The sequence below is a fragment of the Phascolarctos cinereus genome, unplaced genomic scaffold (genome assembly GCF_003287225.1).
Source record: "Phascolarctos cinereus isolate Bilbo 61053 unplaced genomic scaffold, phaCin_HiC Scaffold_4;HRSCAF=312, whole genome shotgun sequence".
Lineage (NCBI taxonomy): Eukaryota > Metazoa > Chordata > Mammalia > Diprotodontia > Phascolarctidae > Phascolarctos > Phascolarctos cinereus.
Window position 1 is genome coordinate 362,103,935 of NW_027555847.1, and position 20,569 is coordinate 362,124,503.

Sequence of the window (20,569 nt, forward strand, 5' to 3'; positions counted from 1 at the left end):
AGCAGGTATGTAGAAGAGAAGGTATTCAATAGTGTCAACAGATTCAGAAAATCAAAAAGGTTGAAGACTGAGGAAAAGGTCAGAAGGAGAAAATTGAAGATTTAGCAATTAAGAAATTGTTGATAACTTCGGGGAGTTTCAGTTGAGTGATAAGGGCAGAAGGTATATTGCAAGGAGTTGGGAAATAAATCAGAGAAGAAATAAATGATTTCAGAAAGATTTTCCCAGGAATTTGGCTAGAGAAAGAGGATAATAGCTCGAAGGGATGATAGATCAAATGAAAGTTTTTGAGGATGGGAGAGATATGGCATTAATAGGCAGCAGAGACTGAATGAAAATTCATTATTTAAATGAATGAAGTTAATTCTTTTTAAGGGATAGTGGGAAAATAGGTGGTACATAGTTTCTCCCAAAGGCAAATGTCAAATGTCAAATGGGATTGTCAGTTAATAAATCACTAGATTTTTCTTTAGAAATTCAGAGCAGTGCATGTTATGTACACTCCCTTGCTCCCTTGTTGATTTATCTGTTTATGTTCAAAGTCTCTGAGTTTTCTTCATCTTGAAATCTTTGGTGCTTTCAGTCTTCCCCCCCTATTTTCCTTATCACTCACTTCCTGACTCCCTCCCCTCAGATTGTGATTTCTTTGTGGGCAGAATCTCAAAGCATCTCAGCCTTCTTCCATACTGGGCAATTCATGGTTCACTGTAGTTCACCTCAGCTGGATCTGTGCTCTTTCTCTCAGGCTTCATGGAGTGTTGTACAGCCCCGGTGTCTTGTCCTGGTGACTTGTCCCACTCTCTCTATTCCTGAGTTTTCTGGCCCAGCGCAGGTAGTTCAAAGACTCTTTTCCCCAGCATTGGCAATTCAGAGATTTGCACTGCTGATGCTTTCAGGCAGCCCCACCACCCTAACTCCCAACCTACTGCCTTTTGCTCCTGGTGGGTGGTGGTGGGTGGTGAGCGCATTGACTGTGAAGACCCAGGAAAATTTCTATAGCTTGGAGCCAGGCTGTCCACAGCGCTGGAAAGAGGGAGGGAGAACTGTGGAATGGGAAATAGTTTTGATGTAAGTCTGTGTCATGTCCTTAGGTCTGCTAGTGCAGCTTCACTCCCAGTAGGATGGGAGGCTGGGGAGGGGTTCTAAGTGAGCTTGGGGTCAATGAGCATCAATGAACCTGGGTTCATTCATTTCTTTTTAAGCTTTCTTTTGGATTTTGGGTGTCCTAGTGGCTTATCTTTGGCACATGATTTCCATTTTTGAGAGGTTTGAGCAGTTATGGGGATTGGAAATAATATCTGCCATTTTTTTCTCACATGACCCAGAAGTCTCTAAACATTTCTTTTTAAAGCAGCCTTCTCTAGAATGGCTTTTTCAAAACCTCCAAATGTTAATTTTCTATTTTCTCTGTTTTGAACAAAATTGAAGCTAAGTGTTATCTGCTTATTATTAGGAACTCATTAATCATAATTCTTTGCATGCAATCATAACTCAAAGAGCAGTGTGCAAAATCAAACACTCTCCCTCCCAAGGGAGGCCTATCCCCTGGTCCAAGAGACATATTCATTTCCATCAGCTGCTTTTCTACTTACGGTATAGAAATGTCTTAGAAGAAATCTAAATTTCACAAATAAATTCAAGACAAATCTGCTGAAATAGTAACTAGACTGTTTTCCTTTCTTTCCCCTACCCCAGCTCCTTAGGGATAGTCATCACACTATGATAGAAATCATATTATGGCCTAGAAAGGGACACTGAGCAAATGAATTTTCTTGGCTTGTTATTTGTTTATTATTTTAATTCTTTTATGTTCAATGTTAAGGGTTTTGTATAAGATTTTTCTCCTTGTTTTATATGCTTATTTATTTTTATTGTTATTAAACTCAAAATAAAAAATAATCTTTAATTTATTTTGTTTTCTTTTTCTTTCTTTCTTTTTTTTTTTGGTTCTTCAAAATAGGTCAAAATGTGTCAGTAATATTATATGCAGGGTGTCCCAGGGTATCTTATTGCAGTTTTAAACTATTTAAGCTATTAAACTTTATTACTTCATGAAGACTTTTAGAATATCCTATATATATTAATACTAGGCTACTAATAAATTCCAAACTCACACTATTATTTAAGGTAACTAGGTGGCTATAGTAGATAGTAGCAGACCTGGAGTCAGGAGAATTGAATTTTAATTGATACTTTTGTGACCCTGGATAAGTCACTCAACCTCAGTTTACCCAGCTATAACACAGGAATAATATAGTCTGCTCTCATAGGGTTGTAGTGATGATCAAATAAAATAATATATGAAAAGCACTTTGAAAATTTAAAGGGATATGTGTGTATATCTACACATATATACATACATATGTATGTAATCTACATATATGTACATATACATATACCTATATACACTTGCCCTTGTTCATATCCTGTGGCTAATCTTACTACCAGCCAGGCCCTTGTTCATATCATGTGGCTAACCTTACTACCAGCCAGACTTGGAAAATCTCCTGAAGAACAAAGTATGAATTTTCTCATGAACAAAGGTTGAGGAGGTATCACCTCATATGAAAATGCTAAGTACAGATGAAATGCCACTAATAATTGCTGATCTTGAAGGTGTGATTTAATATTTTCAAATCTGCATTTCTTTTACCAAGAAAGGTAAAGATTAGTTTATTTTAACAATCACTGGAGTTTGGACCTGGAGGTCCAATTACTCTTCTAACTGATACACATACATTAAAACATATGTAACTTCAACCCTGAAGTCAGAGCTAATTCAAGAGATAGGGCTGGAGGAGACCTCACGGAGTCCAGCTCCCATGTATAAATAGCTAAAAAGGCTGATGTTGGTGACTGTCTCCAGACCTCAAACTTAGCTGGGGGCAAATAGGGATAGAAGGCAGCTGTCTTCACTCTGATACCACCATACTCCAGTGCTTTCCATAGTCCTAGTGGTGTAGGATGGCCTTCAGGAGTTGTGAATATGGACATCTGGCCATTTGCACATGAGTATGTTTATCTGTGTGCTTATCTAACAGGGGAGCTTTTCCATTTGGGCCATATTGTAGAAACACTCCAAGTATGATGTGTCAAAAATAGACAACATATAAAGTAGCTGAAGGAAAGGTGACAAACCCAATTAGAACAGAGCAGATTTACAACAAGCTTTGTGATTAAATTTGTAAGAATAGCAGCCAGTCGCCAGTTGATTGATGGTCAAAGGATATGAAGAGGAGATTCTCAAGGGGAGAAATCCAAACTATTTAATGCCAAATGAAGAAAATGTTCCAAATCACTAATAATTAGATAAAAGCAAATTAAAGCAACTCTGAGATTCTTTCTTATACCCATTAGATTGGCAAAATTGACAAAAATGGAAAATGACAAATGCTGAAGGGGCTATGGGAATATAAGCACACTAATACACTATTGGTAGAGCTGTGAAATGGTCCAGCCATTCTGGAAAGCAATTTGCAACTATGCCCCCCCAAAAGCTACTAAACTAAATCCAGCTACTACTATCTCATAGAGTCAAAGAAAGAGGGAAAGGACCTGTATTTATAGCAGCTCTTTTTATAATGGAAAAGAATTAAAAACTAAGGAGGGTGGTGGGTATCCATCACTTGAGAAATGGCCAAACAAATCATGGTATATGAATGTAATGTAGTGCTATAGTGCTGTAAAAAATGATTAAGGGGACAGTTGCAGAAAAAGTTGGGAAGACTTGTCTGAACAGATGCAGAGTGAAGTGAGCAGAACCAGGAGAACAATTTATATTATAACAATGATAGTGTAAACAGGAACAATTTTGAATGACTAAATAACTCTGATGAATGCAACAATCAAGTATTATTCCAGAGAACTAATGATGAAGCATGCTGACAGAGAGGCAATAGACTCAGGATGTAGAATGAGACACACATTTTTGGACATGGCCAATATGGTAATTTGCTATGCACTATGCATTTTTTAAAAAGGTTTTCTTTTTTTCTCCACTGAAGGAATTGTGGGGTAGGGCTGGAGGGGAGTAGGGGGAATATCTTTTTAAAATTGTTTTTGAGAGGCAATTAGGGTTAAGTGACTTGCCCAGGGTCACACAGCTAGTGAGTGTTAAGTGTCTAAGGCCAGATTTGAACTCAGGCCCTCCTGACTCCAGGGCTGGTTCTCTATTCACTGTGCCACCTAGCTGCTCTGGGAATAGGGGGAATAAGAGAAGGAGAATAAGAAAATACAAATGCATGATAATTGAAAAAAAATTTTTAATTTAAAAAATAAATAAAAGCTGTGTGATCCTGGACAAATTATCCAACCTCCCTGAGCCTCTGTCTCTTTATCAATAAAATGAGGATAGTGGGACCAAGGTTGTCTTGAGGAAAGTACTTTGTAACCCTAAAAGTACTATATAAAGGCGGGTTACTGCATTATTTATCTTCTGACTCTTTTCACTTGTCCTTCCTTCTCAACCCACATAGCTCTGCACCGCTTAATTCCTGAAGGACTAATTCATTATTGAAGAAATTGTCTCTCTTCACTCCAGGAAATTGAAAAGCATAAAATTTTATACTCAGAACCCCCAATGTCTATAAATCAATATGTATTATTTTTTGTCTTACCTAATTGTGTCATCAAAGCTATATCCTCTTCAGTGCAGGAGTCAGGAACACACAAGCCAATACTGTAGCCAATGCCACCCTGGGAAACATTATGTTGAAAACCTTGAGTCCAAATGGTCACAAGGACATATGTAATATTTTCTTAGTAATTCTATAGCTGATCAATTATAAATCAATTAGGTTGGATAAAGTCCTTCAAGATTGGACAATCTCAATACATCCAACTCTCAATTTTCTGACAGGGGCGAGTAGCAGATCTTGTTCTCAACTATTTCTTGTTGATTTTCTCACTCTGCTTTTTCCAGCTGTCATCATTACCAACAGTGTTTTAACATTGCTCCTGTATACAGCCTGAAGTCTAGCAAGGCCTGGATAAAAAGCCCACCCCACCTCTTTTTTAACATTTTGTTTTATTTGTATTGATAACTTTTATTTTTATATAATATTCTTTTGCAAATACAGCTTTCTCTCTTTACTATCCAGCAAACTACCTCTTGTAACAAAGATTTAAAAGAAAGATTTTAAAAAGCAGCTCAGCCAAACCAACCACCACATTAGCTATACATGACAGTATCTAAAATATTCTACATCTGTTGTCTTCCCAGGGGGGAGGTGAATTTTATCAACTCCTCTCTAGGTCCAATCTTGGCCAATATAATTACACGGCATTCAGTTTCATTGGTGGTGGTGGTGGTGGTGGTGGCAGCGGCATTTTTTCTGTTTACATTAGTAATTCGGTGCTCATATTGATTTGCATAAGACTCTTATTATTGGTAGAAATTGATTACTCAATTCCTCATGCCTGTATGAGGAATAGAGTTGGGGAAAGCTTGAGATAAATGAGAGGTTTGTTGGTCTTCTGGCTTTCAGCAGCAAAAGAGAAAATGTGCAAATCCAGATTTTTTTTTGGGGGGGGGATAGAGTCCTGAAGGGAAAGAAAGCTATGGAAAGAAGCCAGCATGTGGAACAGCCAGCTTTTTGATCATGTCCCTATCCCCAGCTTACCACAATAGAGACTTTGGGCAATTTCCTCTTGCATAAGACCTGAAACTCTTACTCTTGAGCTGAGATACTTTGCATCCAGTGGGAGAGCTTTTACTCTGTGTATTGTCACAGAGGTGGGGAACCTTTGGCCTTGAGACCACATGTGGCCCTCTAGGTCCCAGGTGCAGTCTATGAAGTTTGGATTCAGTCAAAAGGCTGCACTTGAGGACCTAGAGGGCCACACATGGCCTTGGGGCCACAGGTTTCCCATCCTTGAAACTCTAGTACATTCTTACCTATGTAAATTGCTTAACTTTTTTGTTTGCTATCAACTGGGATAAATGAGTTTATTTGCTATTCGTATAGTCATTGTATAAGTAAAATTTGGTGGGAAGGGAGCTAAGCCTTAGATATATAGTTTAGGTACTCTTTCCTTGTTAAGAGATAGAAATCAGGTGGCAGCTAGGTGGCAGCTAGGTGGCGCAGTGGATAGAGCACTGGCCCTAGAGTCAGGACGACCTGAGATCAAATATGGCCTCAGTACGAACACTACGCACTTACTAGTTGTGTGACCCTGGGCAAGTCACTTAACTCCAATTCCTCACGGAAAAAAAAAGAGAGATAGTAATCCGGAGGGCAGCTCGACCCTAAAAATTCTTTTCCCCAGATAATACAGGGTGACCCAAAAGTCTTAATGTAGGTTTTAAGCTATTAATCAATCAATAAACATTTATCAAATACTTACTATATTCCAGGCACTGCACCAAGCACCAGAAATTGCAAAAAGAGGCAAAAGATAATCCCTGCCCTCAAGGAGCTTACAAACAAAATATATACAAAGTAAGCTATATACAGGATAAATAGGAAATAATTAATAGAGGGAAGACACTAGAATTGTGGGGTTAGAGAAGGCAAGCCAGGGAGGAGTAAAAGTGGGAGAGCATTTCAAGCATGGGGGACAACCAGAAAAAAATGCCCATAGTCAAGCTTGGAGTTTCTTGTTCAAGGAACAGCCAGGCGACCATTGTCATTGAATCGAAGAATATGTGTTGGGGAGTAAGGTATAAGAAGACTGGAAAGGTAGGAGAGGGCTGGTTTTTTAAGGGCTTTGAATGCCAAAGAAAGTGTTTTGTCTTTGATTCTGAAAGCAATATTAATTCTTAAAACCTCACTAAGACTTCTGGGATGGTGTATTGAGGGAGAGGCAAGTAAATAGAATTCTATTTGTTACCTCCCTCTGAGGAGAGCAGAGTGGCCCCATTCCTGGTGGAGACTTGAGATGACATTCATGCCTCCCTGTGAGCCACATATAGATGGATACATGAGCACATACATAACCTCCATGGGCAGTGCGCATATGCGCATACACACACATACACACACACACACACACACACACACACACACACACCCCGTTACATATTGCTGTAGTCACTGTGTATATTTTTCTGGTTCTGCTTACTTAACTCTGCATCAGTTCATATAAGTCAATAGTATGTTACTGTGACAATACACAGAGTGAAAGCTCTCCCACTGGATGCAAAGTATCTCAGCTCAAGAGTGAGAGTTTCAGGTCTTAGGGCTTTTTAAAACAAAATACTTAAAAACATTTAATCCACGATCACTATGGAGGTATAAATCATGAAAAAAAAATCCAATCTAAGATCTTACTTAACTCTACTTTCATCATTCTTGAGATGATACTTTCTGAATGCTGTAGTGGGATAATGGCATAATGGGAATTATGCTAAGAGATGGAGGACATAGGGTGAGAGGCAGAAAGCTAGATGTGTTTCCTGATTCCTCCTGAATCAGGTCTTTTCATGAAGTGTAACTTCATCATTTACTTTGGAGTATCCAGAAATATCAGGTACCTCTATGTTTAAACAGAAGCAAAAAACCCCTGGCAAAAGCTTGAAATTTTTCTGTTCTTTTGGTTTGGGAGGAACTGCACCTGTGACTTTCTCCATGAATACAGATGACTATGATGCAACTGCTCTCCATATTTTGTATCAGCAATTTAATGTAAAAAATGTATCAACTACAGGTTTTATTAATATCCTAGGCTAATAAATGGAATGTCACTCCTGAGGAGGAATATATAACATCACAAATTAAAACCTCCGGCATGTTTTTGTCAAACCCAGAATTTGTGACCATTTTGCTTTTGATTCAAATTTATTAATCTGTTTCAAAATGTAAGAAAAGAAATTTGTATGCACTGATTAAAAACAATAAATCATCACCATCATCACCATTGCCCAACAGGGCCTCAGCTACAAACATAATGATGAAGATAATCTTCTTTGTCCATTCTCTTAAATAATATGAATCAGTTTGATAGTACTAGGGTGTGGCATATGTTGAAGAACTCACTTTTCTTATTGCTATTTTTATTTAATATTTGGTCTCCAAGAAATGTGACTTTCTTTTAGCCATTTGTAATGTTAATTTTTTTTGAGCTTAAAGAGAAAGTAAACCTTCTACAGCTTGTCAAAACAGAAAGGAAGTTATATGACTTCAAAATAGAAAGGTCCTTTATATTTTATCATTATTGATTACAGACTTAGAAATGGAAGGGGCGTTGAAGGTCGTCTAATACAGCACTCCCATTTTACTGATGAGGAAACTGCAGCCCAGAAAAGATAGAAGACTTGCCCGAGATCACATAGGTAGTAAAGTAAATAACAGAGCTGGGATTCAAAAATCACTTCCTCTAATACCAAATCCATTGTTGTTTTTCTCCATTTAATCTTACTGTAAATTATCACAATCATGCTATTATATTCTTGAGTCCAGTCTTCCAGATCAGCCCTAGCTTTGTGCTTCTGACCCTCTTTTCTTTTTTCTTTTCTTTTCTTTTCTTTCTTTAGGCAATTGGGGTTAAGTGCCTTGCCCAGGGTCACATAGCTAGTAAGTATTAAGTGTTGGTCTGAGACCGAATTTGAACTCAGGTCCTCCTGACTTCAGGGCCAGTGTTCTATCCACTTTGCCACCTAGCTGCCCCCGGACCCTCTTTTCCAGGAAAGGAATTGTTGGTATTGGGAAATCCAAATCTTACTTTAAAATCTCTAATAGTGGAAAGGAGAAAAAGCCGAAGACCTGGCAAAAGTGGCAAACATATGTTTATATTATGATTTCCATAGCCCTAAGCAACCTTTGGTTGCCCATTTATCTCCATTCAGCTTGGAGTGTTGACATAGTCCCTGGAAGCATAGAGAACAAGCATGGGTTCACTTTGGAAGGGTTGTGGAGATTCTCAAAGAGCCACTTCAGTGGTGAGTAGATCCTAATTAGTCTTTATGGCTCAGTAAGGTTCACTCAAACTGTATGTTGGATAGAAAAGAAAAACTGGAATATTGGCCATATTGTTCATTCTCCCATCTCCCTGTGACTGTAGGGAATTGGTGGCTGATTCACTTGCAAGAACCTTTGTCCTCACACAGACCTGAGATTCTTACAGCTGAGGAATCAATTCTCCCCAATCCTAGTGAACTCTAACTGTGGATAACAACATCTTACAGACAAGACCAGCAGTCCTATAAGTCATGTGGCCCACTCAGGCAGTTCTGAAGGGAGTGTGTTAGGAGGAACCTTCCAAGGCCTGTATTGTTGGTGGAAGGAGAACTTCTTGCAGTGATTTGGAATCTGAATTTGCTGATGTTGTTCAGTCATTTCAGTCACATCCAACTCTTTGTGACTCCATGTGAGGTTTTCTTGGGCAAAGATACTTAAGAGTTTTACCATTTCCTTCTCCAGCTCATTTTACAGATGAGGAAACTGAGGCAAAAAGGATTAAATGACTTGCCCAAGGTCACAAAGCTAGTAAGTGTCTTGAGGCCAGATTTGGACTCGTGAAGATGAGCCTTCCTGACTCCAGGCCTGGTGCTCTATCCACTACGCCACTGAGATGCCACTAAGTGTTTGTTTTTGTTTGTTGTTTGTTGTTTGTTGTTTGTCCTTCGTTCTCCAAGAGGACCAATGACATCAGGAGGGGGATGTCTTGACTTGCGAGGGCTTTGGATTTAAGTGAGGCAAGAGCTGTGCAGAGTCATCAGCCTCACTCTCTCCTCCAGTGTCATCAGAGTCCAGTGGCAAGACACAGGTCAAGATGACTGGCAATGGCCCAGCAGGAGTCTGAACATACAGGCTCAAGTACCTCCTTGCTTACTCACTCCTTGTGTGACCTTAGGTTAATCTAATTGACTTCTCTGAGCCCCAGTTTCCTCAGCTGTAAAATGGAAGAGGAGTGGAGGGAGACTCTAAAGGCCTTTTCAGATCTAAGTGATACTGTCATCCCAAGTAGGGTTTTGTTTTGGTTTTTTGTTATTTGACGCTCTGAATTAAGAGAATGCTCAACAAAGAACACAACTGGGGACATTCCTAAGCTTTAGCCAATGTGCAAAAAGTTCTTATACACTAGAAGAGCATCTAAGCATTTTTTCAAAGATAGATTAAATGTGAAAAGTTGTGTGGCCATGGGCACTTGGCTTCCTGAGTCTCCGCTTTTTCATTTACAAAATTGAGATGATCATATGTGCACTACCCAACTTACAGGCTTGTTGAGAGGGACGCATTTCGTAAATATAAATGTAAGCTATTTCATGTAACTTATCAAATACATTTCATTATCCTAATGCTGGTCAGTCTCATAAAAAAGAGGCCTTTTGTAAAAGAGATAGTCTTTATCACAGGGGAATTCACAAGAGGCAGCAGTTTGATATAAGATTTTTAGGGAATGGAAGTTCTAATTGAAGCCCTATTATGCCTCACAATCCTCAATTTATCCATTTGAGAAATGGGAATACTACTTTAGATCCACTTTTTGGGTGTATTTAATTGGATGACAATGGCAAATCACTTCCCAAAATTTTAAATGTTTAAGAGATAACAATCAAACAAAAGCGAGATCGTACATTTTAAAGTGCTTTTTGTCCTTCGAGAAGAACTCTACATAATCCCAAGGAATTATTCTTAAACCCATGTTAGTCTTTTGAAAGAAGTTGATTTTCATAGGAGAAGGAACCAGTGGGATGGCAGTGAATTACAATTATGTGCCAGGACCGCACACAGAGAAATAAATGGAGTAACCAACCTGCTGTATCTGAAGCTTGCAGTATTGCCCATGGAAATGCTCCCTAGGAGATGTGGCAGAGAGGCATTCGCTGTAAGATCCCAGTCTGTCCACATTCCCATTCAGGATGTTGCTACCCAGCTTCCCAGTGGCATCATACACTAAGGATTAAGAACACAAGCTCTCATGTAAAAAGGCTGAGCGTGGGAATCTCAGACTTCAGGAAGGGGCAGCTGATCTGTCCTTCTTCTGCTTAGGAACAGTATCTGACCAGGAAAAAACACATACTATTTTGTACAGACATCCTCCATTTTCTTCAGTGGATAATAAATAAATTAGATAGATAGATACATAGATAGACAGACAGACAGACAGACAGACAGACAGACAGACAGACAGATAGATAGATAGATAGATAGATAGATAGGTAGATAGATAGATAGACAGACAGACAGATAGAGAGATAGACAGACAGACAGACAGACAGATAGAGAGATAGACAGACAGACAGACAGACAGACAGACAGATAGATAGATACATACATACATACATAGATACATAGATAGACAGACAGACAGATAGATAGATAGATACATAGATACATAGACAGACAGACAGACAGACAGACAGACAGACAGACAGACAGATAGATAGATAGATATAGATAGATAGATACATAGATACATAGATACATAGATACATAGATAGACAGACAGACAGACAGACAGATAGATAGATTCCCAACTGGTGTTTTTTTAAACAAGTAGTTTCTCACTTTAATTTTTGTTAACAACAACATTATGGGAAGTAAAAAATTGTAGCTTAAATCAAACTTTAAAAAGAAGAAGACTAATATATATGCTTAAATGGAATTTTAGGAACTACCTAGTTCAACTACTTGTCCAACAAGTAACAATAACAACAATAATAATGGCTAGCATTTCTATATTATTTTAAAGTTTATGAAGTACTTTACAAATATTACCTCATTTGATCCTCACAACAACTCTGTGAGGTAGATGTTATTATCATCCCCATTTTACAGAGGAAGAAACTGAGGCAGACAGGGGCTAAGTGACTTGCCCTGGGTCACGCAGCCAAAAAGTGTCAGAAATCAGATCTGACCTCAGGCCTTCCTGGCTCCAGTGCTCTTTCTACCAGCTGCCTATGGAAGCACTTGGCTGCTTCATTGTATGGTTGAATGATTCATCTGGTGGAGTAAGAATGAGGCCCCCAAATGCCAGGCTTTCAATCTAGTCCTGCTCCCACTCTACCTCTTGTTGTCGTTGTTCAGTTGTTTTCAGTTGTGTCTGACTCTTTGTGACCCCTTTTAGGGTATTTTTGGCAAAGATACCAGGTGGCCTAACAACACTTTTTGGGGGGCTGTGGAAAGGAACTAGAAGTTATTCAGCATTTTTTCAGTCATGTCCTTCGTGACCTCACTTAAGGGGTTCTTGACAAAGATGCTGGGAGTGGACAGGGTATTCAGGGAGGACCAGCACCTCGGGTAGGAGGGCTTGCTGAGCAGGGCCGCTTATCCCCCTTTGGTGTCTCCTTGGCACTTAGCTCTCACCTATGGCTCCAAGAAGCTGTAGCACGCACAGCAGCCACACCCCAGCAGACAGGCTAAACCAGGTTGAGGGTAACTGACAGGCCACAAACCCTTCAGTGAGTTGGAAAGGGTGTCTACCCCAAGCATGTGAAGACTTCCCTCAGCAGAATGGGTGGAGGGGAACAATTTGTTCCAACAGCCGTAAAGGCGGCTGAAGCAGCACTGGGGAGCCCTTAGAGTCTGGTCAGACATCAAAGACACCGAGGTCATCCACTACATCCCAAGCCCTCACCAGTCGTCTTGACTTTCATCTTACCACTGGACTCTGACTCTGAGAGAGAGAATGAGCTACTTTGTGCAATTCTGCCTCACTTAAATACAACTCACCCAAGAGTCAAGACATCACCCTGTGATGTTGTTATACCTCTTGGAAAAGGAAGGACAAACAACAACTGGAGTGGTTTGCCATTTCCCTCTGTAGCAAACTTTAAAAACGAGGAAACTGAGGCAAACAGGGTTAAGTGACTTGCCCAGGGTCACACAGCTAGTAAGTGTCTGAGGCCAGATTTGAACTCAGGAAGATGAGACTTCTTGACTCCAGACCCTATTCACTGTGCCACCTAGCTGCCATAATGCCATGTTGAATGTAGAATCACTTCAGGAAGAGACTGAATTTTTCTGGGAGGCTATTCTCATAGTCTTCATATATTTCCTCCAGATTGTATTGTGATCCATTTTTGTGTGGTACAAAGAGTCCTAGGGAGCAGAAATCAAGAGCTGTAAGTTCTGATCCCAGCTCAACCACAAAAGAGACACAGACCTCTCCCATGGTCCATTTCTTCATCTGGCAAATGAAGGATGTGTTTCGACTACAGCCTCTAATGTTTTAAAAGGCTATGCTTCTACAATGTTACTAATTTAGACGAAGTGACAGAGAAGAGCACATTGGAAAGACTTGTGGATTTGCAGTCAAAATACTTCAGTTCAAACTTTGATTTACGTATTTATTGTCTGTGTGAATTTGGTCAAGTCCCTTACTTCTCTGGGCCTCAATTTCCTCATCTATAAAACAAGGGGAGAGGATTATATACCTTTAAGGTATTTCCAGCTCTAATCTATAATCCTATAAGCTTGTGCAAGAAGCTTGGTGGCACAGTGGATAGAGCACTAGGCCTGGAGCGAAGAAAACCTGAGTTCAAATCTAGCCTAGCTGTGTGACGCTGGGCAAATTACTTACTCCTGTTTGCCTCAGTTTCCTCATCTGTAAAATGAGCTGAAAAAGGAAATGGCAAACCACTCTGTATCTTTGCCAAGAACACCCCAGATGGAGTCGTGAAGAGTCAGACATGACTGAAACAACTGAACAACAGCGAAGTTTGTACTCCAAGTGCCTGATAAGGAAGTCTGTGGCAGCTGGCTCAGTGCAGTCTTAACAGACAGGCTCTGATCTCTGAAGGATCTGGGACTACAGTAAATCTAGAGAGATACTGTGCCATTTCATAAGCTTCAGACCCCTTTTTAATTAATAATCTTTCACTGAGTGAGAGAATTAAAAAATTTAAGCTTTTAAACTAATCAAAGCACAAAAGCCTAAATAATTGGTTATAAAATGGTATCTCATATATGGTAATTCACCACTTACGCTTTGGGCACTAAACCATGTTTTCACAGGATCATAGAATCTTAGGTTTAAAGCTGGAAGGGGCCTCAGAGACCACTGAGAATACCTCCCCCTTTATCTTACAGATGAGGAAACTGAGGTTCAGAGAGGTAAAATAACTTCTGCAAAGTCACACAGGTAGTAAGTGACTCTAAATTTAGTGTCCTTTCCACTGTGTCAGGCTGTTAGAGTTGCAACTTCAGAACTGAGCTCCTAGAGCTCTCTAGAAAGTTTAAGTGGAATCTTTTCTTTTCATAGGAAATCACCTTGAAGTGACTTAAGGTATTATTGGTTACTGATTGTGGGAGTGTTTTGTTTTGTTTTTCAGGAAGCCCTATGAGCCACCATTTGGAAAATATCATCAGACCTTGGTCAGGTCTGGTAACCAAATCATTGGTGCCAACAGACTCCTCTTCTTTTGGCTAGCTCTGTTGTTCAGGGGTGGAGGAAAACAACCAGTGGGAGTGAGTTAACATTGGCCTTTTGGAAAGAGGTTTGTACTGTTCCAGGTTGTTATCATGTGATGGGAAGAACTGCCCACCCCATCCTCCTCCACACACGTTGGCCTCTGCACTCAGAAGTCTTCAGCTAGAAGCTGGCTCACTCATTTGCATGTGCCCTCCCTCTAGCTACGAGGCTGAACTTGCAGAAAGGTTCAGTTGAATACCCAAATTCAAATCCCATGAGAAAACATTGCCACGTCTCACCACTGTGACTCATCAGAACATAAATTTATAATCAGAAGGGACCTCAGAAGTCCTTGAGTCCAACTATGTCATTTTACAGATGAAGAAATTAAAGCCCAGAGAGGACTTTAAAAAAAAGTGAGGGTCAACTAGAGCGAGGAAGGAAGGGAATAAGCATTTTTATATAGTACCTTCTACGTGCTTTGTAAATATTATGTCATCTTCACAACAAACCTGCAAGGTAGGTAAGTATTATCTCCATTTTACAGTTGAGGAAACAGGCAAACAGAGGTAAGTGACTTGACCAGGGTCACACAGCTAATAAGTGTCTGAGGCCAGATTTGAACTCGGGTTTTCTTGACTGTAGACCCTGCACACTATCCACTGAACCATCTAGCTGCCTCAGGAAGGGTCTGAGGTAACATTTCAATCCAGGTCTCTCAGTCTCCACTGATTCTCATTCCCCATCTCGGTGGAGCCTGGAGTTCAGAATTAGAAGCAATCTCAGAGATTATTTAGGCAGTAGTGTCAAAGTCAAATAGAAATGGAACCCTGCAGGCCATACATATTGACTTGGAAAACCACAAATTATCAATTATCTGTTTTACTTACTGCGTTTTTATTTATTTTGTTAACCGTTTCCCAATTACATTTTAATCTGGTTTGGGTTGTACTGGAGATTTTTGCTGGCAACAAATTCCACTCTAGTGGAATCCTTTCATATGGATGACAAGGGTCGTTTTGAAGTCCAAAGTGACTTTTCTAGGTCCACAGAGGTAATGAGATAGCAGAGCTGGAATTCAAAACAGGTGTCCCGATTCCAAATTCTGTGTGTTGTCACTAAATCATGAAACTCCATTTCCTGTGTCAAGTGCACGGCTTATTACTGGTTGTTGGGTGTTTTGGGGGTTTTTTGAGGGTTTGCCAAATGATGTAATTCTGAGTACCACAGGGAGGTTTGCTTTATATTCGTTTCCTTTCCTATTATAGACTCCCTAGAGCAAATTGCCCTTTTCTAGTTATCTCTTTAATATGCTTTTATTGTGGCCACAAGAGACCTAGAGGCACTTCTGCATTAAAATGTATTATGATGATGAAGATGAAGAGGAGGAAAAAGAAAAGTGATGATTAGAGGTACCTGCTATTTAAAGTAACATTGTGCTCATTGCAAGTTTTCATTTCCCGAAGATTAAAAACAATTCATTTCAATTATGTTGGACTAATGGCAGCCACATTTCCTTTTCCAAGTAGAAATGTGCAGACGTTATCAGATATTAGTTTCTGAGATGGGATGGAAATGAAGTAAAAACCTTGACCAAAGCACCTTAAAATGCCAAAATGTAGTCATCTATCTGAAAAATCTGAGGCAAGAATATCCCCAAATAATGTCTGAGGAAGCAAAGAACTTAGTCACCAGATGGCCCACCCCCCTTTATCTGACAGATAGAGACACCTTACAGGTTAATCAGTTTAGTCAATGTCACATGACTAATCTAAGGAGTCATATAGGCCAATGCTCAGTTCACTTTATCAAAATACAGCAGCATAGAAGTAAGTCATGGGGAAATGGCTCGCTTGAATAACAGTTTATAAACACAATTCGAAACCCAGCCTTTTTCCAAAGGGCTATTTATTTCATTTAACAAGAGCAGTGTGATCTAGTAGGAGTAGGAGTTTTGACGCACTGCTCTGCTACTAACTAGCTGTGCAACCTCAGACGAGTCTCTTAAGTTTTCCTGTGGGAGCATCAGTTTCCTCATCTTTGAAGCAAGGGAATTAAACTAGTTACTATTTTTAGTTGTGTGATTCTAGCACCGAACCCGGGGTTAGGAAAGACCTAGGATACACCTTGCCTCTGACATTTGCTAGCCATGTGACCATGGGCAAACATATAACCTCTCGGAATCTGTAGAATTTGTTTTAAGGAAAAATAAGGATTAGATTTTATTAAGTTTTAAAAGTAAATGGCAAGATTAACAACCCCATTGTTTTAAGGCAAGGAAGGTAGGTGGCTAGTTTAGAAGTAATCCAAGAGTGAAGAAAGAAAAAAAATTAGGTAAACTGCACCTTATAGCAACCTCTTGTTAACCCTTCCTTGACATTTCTGATCATGAAAAGAGAAAAGACTATTCAAACCAAAAATGTCTTGTAACTCCCCCAGGTCAGAGATCCTCTCTCTCTCTCCCTGTTAACCCCTCTCATCCCAAATCAGATTCCAAATACAGGTGTTGAAGAAAAAATGCTGGAAAAATAAAGAAAAATTCATGTAGGAAAACATGAATTATATTCCAGTTGCAGAAATTTATTAGCTGTGTAATTTTAGGCAAGTTATCTTATCTCTGTTTGTTCCAGTTTCCTGATCTATAAAGAGAAAAATAATAATGGTACCCACCTCCCAGCATTGTTGTAAGGATCAAAATAATATAATGGTTGTAAGGTGCTTAACACAGTAACTTGTATATGCTAAGCACTACATTATTATTATTTCTTTAATTGAATGTAACTGTTCCATGCCTGATAACTCTAGAGTGGTTTTAAAATGTCAAAGTGGTAAGATCAATGATTTTTGTTTGGGATAATTTGGAAACACAATTGATGTCACCTGAAGTTTTGTTTTATATTTTAAATATATAATATTGTTTATGTTGTTATTATATTTCTAAATTCTCTTATATTGTGCAATTTGAGAGACCACTGTAACAGAATGCTGTTAGACAAAATCAACTTTTTAATCTGAATGCTATTGAATTGGGCTTTTAAAAGGATGTAATAAAAAATACATATTAGAAAATTGTTAAATATTTTAATGAGGTATATTTTGTTATAAAGCAGATAATATATATATAATAGCAAATTTTCATTTAAAATTCTTGGCCATTACAAAAGTGTATATGGTGTTTAAAGATGTAGCTTCAACATAGTAATGATGAGTGAGCTATTAGGTATTTGCTGCGTGGGAAGCCCCAGAATATGGGTGGTTTTAATGTATAAGTAAGGTTAGTGAAGTTTTGCTATTTAAGCAAAAATTCTTCGGACTGTAATTTACTATTGTTTTGAGCTTTGATTACAAGGATAGTTGTCTGAATTGTCATGAAGCCAATAGTAGAAAATGGCATGTGCTGCAGTCTGGGAACTGCTAAAGGTGTCTGTGCCTGGGAAAGGTTTTGGGGATGACTTTGGCAGGGCCAATGTAGGATTCTCCCGACCCTATTTCCCTATTGTGCTATTTCCCTTCTGAAAAGGAAAATTCCCACCTGGTTAATCCTGAGTCTTGCTTTTAACACCCTGTGACTACATATTTTACTAATAAATTCTCAAAATTGGATTAAGATTTTACACATAAATTATATGGATAATGGTAAAGAAAGTGAAATTATTTTCCCATTATTAAAGTATCTATCTGATAATTATAAAAGGCAGAAGAACTCATTTTATGGTTGGATTCTCATAAATTTTTAAAAGATTCTTATATCAGCTACAAGATTTAGGTAAGGATAGAAACAGCACATGTCATGTAAACTAAAATTCTCTGAAGTTTCAAGATTGGAGAATCAAATTTAAGTGATTATACTAAATTATATTAAGTCAGAATTACCTAGGAACCTCTAAATTTGGAACCAGAGAAGCACCTCCTTTAGAGTCACCCTGAGAATAAAGCCTGCTGTCCAAGAAAAGATATCTAGGGATCAGACATTTGGGACTCAAAATGTGCTGGTTAAATGGATATTGAGAATGGGTTACTAGGATACAGGGAGACAATGTTAGCTAACATTGGTGATAATTATTGTATTGCTTTGCATAGTTTATGTTTAAGTTTTCTTGGTTACCTTGGTGACATGTAAATCTCCTTTCTCAAAACTCATCCATTGCGAGTCCTCTAAGTAGTTTGATCTGTAACATGACATTAATGTGACCTCACTTATAATTATGCAATTATGGGAATTGTGAGAAAACCTTATTGTATTGTTTGAAACTAGCCCTGTGTGGCTGGGAAACCAGACCATCTCTATGTGCTAGACCTTTAACCAAGAATGCTGACTAGAAACTTAGATTCAAAGATTGATGCAAGGAGTTTTCTCACAATTGTACATCTCAAGCTAGGGACCCCTACCAGGTCCTTCTAACTATTCTCATAGCTGCCAAACTTGTGGGTATGGACTCCTGGATCATCTGTAGAAAGCCCCTGGTCCTGAATGGATGACAGAACCCTCCAGGGACCTCAAGGTTCTTCTAGTATAGGCCCAGAAGCAGCTGACATCCAGAAGAGATAACTGTCCCAGGATTCTGGACGAGGGTTGAGTATACTGTCCTAGCTTTTCAGCTCTTCCCTTTTATTACGTGCGCAACTACCAAGGCCCTGATTCAAGCATGTGTTAGCATTTTCTCCTTCTATAATCATTCTTGGCCTCCCTTCTCTTTTCTGCTTAAAAGCAAACAATGGCTAGCAATGCTACCTGGGACACACTTCCCCTATAGGTTCCCTCAAGGAGCTAATTCCCTGGACAACATCTTGTCCTGACCCAACTGGCCTCTAGCAGGATCTTGGCTTATACCTGCCTCTCCTTTATTGGCCAGAAGGGTAGGGATTCTTTCAGATTCCCTCTACCTTTGACCAAAAGGGGGAAATACCAAGGAGACACCCTGTTTTCCAGAGCTAAGCTCCAGCAAGCAAGCTGTGCCCTGAGCTTGACATAACAACAATCCTTTGTGCTCACCTTCTGGAACTGGTGGTCCCTGAGCTAGGGCAAGCACCAGGCCCAGACATGGAGGCCTGGTGTGAACATGAACATGAAGACATGAGCAAACTTTTTATCACTAGACAACCTTGCCTCACTGTTGCTGCTGTGCATTGCTACTGTTGTTACACTACACTGTTTGACTCTTTGTCTAGCCACAAACATATAAATCAAGGGTCAGCCATGCTAAAGAGGGTCCCCCCCCCCCAGCTGGGGCAGGGCCCCAGCACATATGTCCTTGCTTGCAAGCCATTTCCCTCACTTTGAAATTAAACTTCTGTTTGATTCCCGACTCTCTTGTCTCTAGCCTGCTCTGTTCAGCTCCAGCCACCCACAGGTTAGGGTCCAGTTTGGTCCGGCTGACAGTGCTATAGTTATGAACCTGACTTAGTATTAAATGCTATCCACTTCATTCAAGGGGATGGTTGAGAAATACTGCCAACTCTTAATTCTCCATGGCATTGGAGGTAGGCAGTTGAAATTCACAGATGATCCAGAAATGTCATCTCAGACAACGGTGTCAACTCTCTCCCTGAAAAACTTTTTAACAGATTGTCCTGCGTTTCGTCTTTTCTCTTTATTGGTTCCATCTCTAAGATGAACAGTTTCTCAAAGGGAATGCAGTTAGACAGAAGGAAGGGAATCCAGTTAGACACAGAGGCTGAATAATTTACAAGCTAGAAAATGAGCCCCTAACAAATCCAGAGTTGATTGTACTTGGGGAGAAAGAGAAGGAAGGAGAATAGGAGGAAGTAGCGGAACGTTCCTGTGAACCAGGTGTCAATAGTGCTGGGCAAGACACTATGAGAAAGATGAAAGGACAGCACATCTCTGGTCTGTCATTTATTACCTGTATGGCCTTCAGCAAGTCACTTCCTGCCTGGGTTTTAGCTTCTTCATCTGCAAGATGAAGGGGTGGGGAAAGTTGCTATACTACATACCCTTAGCCACTACTAGGCCAGATCAAAGAAAGAGGATAAGGTCCTACAGAACAAAAATATTTATAGCAACTCTTTTTGGGGTGGCAAAGAACTGGAAACTAAGGGAGTGCTCTTCAACTTGGGAATGGCTGAAAAAGTTATAGTATGATAATATAATGGGATACTATTGGACTAAAAATGACAAGAGATCATTTCAGAGAAACCTGGGAGGATTTGTATGACCTCATGTAAAGTGAAGAGCACAATGAGAATGATTTATACTGTAATGCAAATGTAAAAATGAAGAATTTTGAAAAACTTGAAGAACTATCAGTGAAGT

At 39.5% G+C, this 20,569-nt stretch overlaps 1 protein-coding gene across 1 annotated transcript in view; it reads right to left on the bottom strand.

Moving 5' to 3' along the window:
- LOC110215964 (O-acyltransferase like protein-like) overlaps positions 1-20,569 on the bottom strand; it is a 73,763-nt gene that overhangs the window by 44,156 nt on the left and 9,038 nt on the right. Inside the window, exons 2-3 of the mRNA XM_078151760.1 lie at positions 10,696-10,835; positions 4,617-4,695 (exon numbers count right to left, since the gene is read on the bottom strand). Of these exons, the coding sequence (XP_078007886.1) occupies positions 4,617-4,695; positions 10,696-10,835 (219 nt within the window). The remainder of the gene's footprint in view (positions 1-4,616; positions 4,696-10,695; positions 10,836-20,569) is intronic.